This window comes from Temnothorax curvispinosus, unplaced genomic scaffold (assembly GCF_003070985.1).
Source record: "Temnothorax curvispinosus isolate PA1 unplaced genomic scaffold, ASM307098v1 QBEX01011523.1, whole genome shotgun sequence".
NCBI classification, from domain to species: Eukaryota; Metazoa; Arthropoda; class Insecta; order Hymenoptera; family Formicidae; genus Temnothorax; species Temnothorax curvispinosus.
This window is the reverse complement of record NW_020221303.1, coordinates 1-3431: the sequence shown is the minus strand read 5'-3', so window position 1 is coordinate 3431 and position 3431 is coordinate 1. Positions and strand designations below refer to the sequence as shown.

At 25.7% G+C, this 3431-nt stretch overlaps 1 protein-coding gene across 1 annotated transcript; it reads left to right on the top strand.

Moving 5' to 3' along the window:
* Positions 1 to 635: 635 nt before the first annotated feature.
* LOC112461637 lies at positions 636 to 2054 on the top strand. The gene is made up of 4 exons (XM_025026955.1): positions 636 to 773; positions 1107 to 1184; positions 1265 to 1351; positions 1429 to 2054. Exons 2-4 carry the CDS (start codon positions 1118 to 1120, stop codon positions 2052 to 2054), a joined length of 780 nt encoding a protein of 259 aa, XP_024882723.1. The 5' UTR covers positions 636 to 773; positions 1107 to 1117.
* Positions 2055 to 3431: the final 1377 nt, after the last annotated feature.

The following is a 3431-nucleotide window of genomic DNA, read 5'->3' as shown; positions in this document are numbered from 1 at the left end:
CCAGTCGCGAAGCGTGTTTGCGACTCATTGTAGACTGCTCTTTAGAGATATCCTTAACACACTGTTTACTTAATTAAATTATAAATAACTTAAAAAATAGAACATAAATTTAAAAAAGAATTATACGTTGTATCACAAATATATAACAATCATTGACAAACTGAACTTCTTATTGTATGAATGTACATAGAAAGTATTAAAATAATAATTATTAATAAGAAAACAAAGTTATATAGGAAAGTGCACATAATGTTTTACTATACATATTAAGGAGTTATTTATTATCCAGTTATTATAAATATTTTTATAACGAAAATCTCAAATATGATATCCATTTAAGAGAAATTAGGTGTGATAAAAATTTAAAAATATTTTGTATAAACTACTTTTTCACAATATATTATTTCGTCTGATAATAGAGATCATAGTTTTTCTCACTTATTGGATCTGTTATTTAGGATAAGTTTATATTTAATTAAATATTTTTTTATCTTAAATTTATTTTTTTATTCTTTATTTGTTAGAATCCGAATTAGTAATATTTGCGTTTATCTTATTGTTAGCGGAAAACGCTATTTCAACATTTGTGTGATTTACTTAAGCGGTCTAGTTTAAATTATTATTATTAATTGTTAATATATTTCAGAACGCACACTTAAAGATATCAAGTTCGAATTTTGCTTTAGATGCCAAAAGGCATGAACTATATAAATCAGGAACCAATAATGAACCTGTTATACTGGATGGATCGTTATTTATTCGCGATAAAGTCAGTAAGTATTTATGACTTTAAATTCACACGTACCACAGGAGATCAGGAATTTTTTTATTTTCTGCAATTATTTTTTAAATATTACTAGAGATATTAATATCCAGTTTTATCTATTACAAGAGACCCATAAAGAAATAGAAAAAAGACATAAAGAAACTTTGAGTTGTTATTGTGTAATATCAATATATAACGTTATTAATAAAATAATTTGTATCACATTTATTCATTTGGTGTATTTCAGAATGTCATATTTTTTTTGCAAAAACAATTTTTTTTATAAAGCTAATTTTGTGTGCATGTGTGTTTATAAACTAATAAGCATGATTTATTACAGCTGATGTTCTTATGATGATTCCTGACACATTAGAAACAAGGCAGTTTTTTAATCTTAGTACAGTCAGTAACAATTCAGGTATGTACATTTTTTAATAAATAGACTGTTGATTTCTTTTTATTAACTTCTTTTCTGTTAATACAATCATTCTCTTGTAGAAAGTTGTAATACTGGTATTGTTTCTTCAGTTTCATCTGATGCTGATGAAACTAGTACAGAAGAACTGATTAGATCCAATAATTTAGGTATATATTGAATTAACAGAAACTTGATTTATTTATTGTTTTTCTTTTACTGTCACTGTATAAACGTTTCATTGTAGATAAAGATACGTGTGATACACAGTCTCTTTCTTCATCAGATTCTGCACCTGTTAAGTGGACAGATGCCAATGCTGTGAGATCACTTATTTCCAAATGGAAGAACCACGAAAGTGATTTCAAAAATACTAAAATTAGAAATAGTAAGGTGTGGCAAATGATTGCAGATGATTTGAAAAAAGAAAATCCCTTGTGGAGCTTTAATGGTATTCAATGCGAAAACAAATTCAAAGACGTTAGAAAATTGTATACTAAAGTAAAAGACCACAATAACCAGAGTGGAGCAGAACTAAAAACATATAAATTTTACGAAGAGATGGAGGCTGTTTTGGGTGAAAAACCAATTGTGAAACCTATTTCAATATCATCAACATTAAAGAAGAGGGTATGTTCGCATCCGGAAAGAGCAGTATCACCATTTAGTTCTGACAGTGATGAAAAAGAAAATTCAAATCGGAAAAAAAGTAAAATAGCGAAAGAATTGGACAAATGGAGTGAACAACAAAGAACAGAAGCAAAGGAACGGGAGCAAGCTAGAATGCAGCGACATAAAGAGAAGATGGAAAGACAAGATAAAGCTATAGAAGTTTATAAAGAACAAATGGAAAAATTATTGGAAAAGCTGTAACAAGTTGAAACAGTCTATTCCTTTTTTTCTTTTTTTCTAGTTAACAGATTTCTTTATAATGTAGAATTATACACAAAAGTATTTATCTTTCAAAATGTTTTATTGGAACATAGATTTCCTTATACTGTAGTTTCATGCAATATTTGGCTGTGTTTTCATTACATATCTGTTCATAAAATATGTTGTTTCTTTACTAATTCATATTTTATATATTTAATGTAATGCCCTATCCAGATAAACTTGTATAGATGTATAACGTATAACCATTTACATAAAGGAAATTATCTACTTGCATTTTACGTATGTCTTTAAAATAGATGTGATTGTGGATAATTTTTTTTATACATATGGTTATGTAGCTATGCAAGTTTGTCTAGATGGGCCCTTTATATTTTGGAATAGCGATTAAAACTAATTTTTTTTTGCCAAAGATAGCTTATGCTATATGATATGTAACATTAGATTACACACAGTCTATTCAATGTTTACTTTAGCTTAAAAATATTTAATGCGAATTTTTAGTTTTATAAGCGCGAGTGTTAAAAAGTTATTTTATTTTTCTCATTACATACAACTATGTAATTTCTTATAACATTATTTTATATGTTATTACATTATATTTATTTTGTAAGGTATTCTTTAATATGTTTATCTCTTACTTGACATTCAATGTTCTTAAGATAAATATTTTATACTACAATTCTTAAATTGAAATGCTTCTATTCTTCTAGTCAGAAACCATTTTTTGTGATACGTAAGGTAATATTGTGAAGTCATAGTGCTCCTTAGTTTTTTCATTATTGACAAGAAGATAGAAAGATGATAGAAAGATTAAAAATTATAATTAAAAATCGCCAATTTATTTTACTTTTTTATTTCTTTGTTCGTGCATAATAATGTAATCCTAAAAAGTTTTAATTCAATAAATAACTACAGATAAGAAATAACTAAAAGATGTTTTATTATCCATAAATTATTCCTATTAGCCTTAATTTTACAATGTTATCCTTATTCTTAAATTTTACAATATATCTTACTATTTTTATTATTATATCTATCTATCTTACAATATATTTATAACTTTTACATTACGAAATGGTACATTTTAGATGAGTTTTAGGCTGGTTAGATTAACTTCAACCAATGTAGATTAACTTTAATCTCGGTTTAACTTAGTTCCTATCTCTTTCTATTTCTAAGAATTAGAATAAAATAATTTGTATTACATTCATTCATCTGGTACATATCAGAAAATCACATTTTCTTTGTTAAAATATAACAATTAGCTTTACAAAAAATTTTGTTTTAACAAAGAAAATGCGATTTTCTTAAATACACCAGATAAATGAATGTGATACTAATTATTTTATTCTAATT

Excerpts from the sequence above, each read along its gene's own strand:
- LOC112461637 (XM_025026955.1), top strand. The coding sequence starts at position 1,118 with ATGATGATTCCTGACACATTAGAAACAAGGCAGTTTTTTAATCTTAGT. Across the intron at positions 1,185-1,264 it reads TACAGTCAGTAACAATTCAG|AAAGTTGTAATACTGGTATT; the intron begins GTATGTACATTT and ends ATTCTCTTGTAG. Across the intron at positions 1,352-1,428 it reads GATTAGATCCAATAATTTAG|ATAAAGATACGTGTGATACA; the intron begins GTATATATTGAA and ends GTTTCATTGTAG.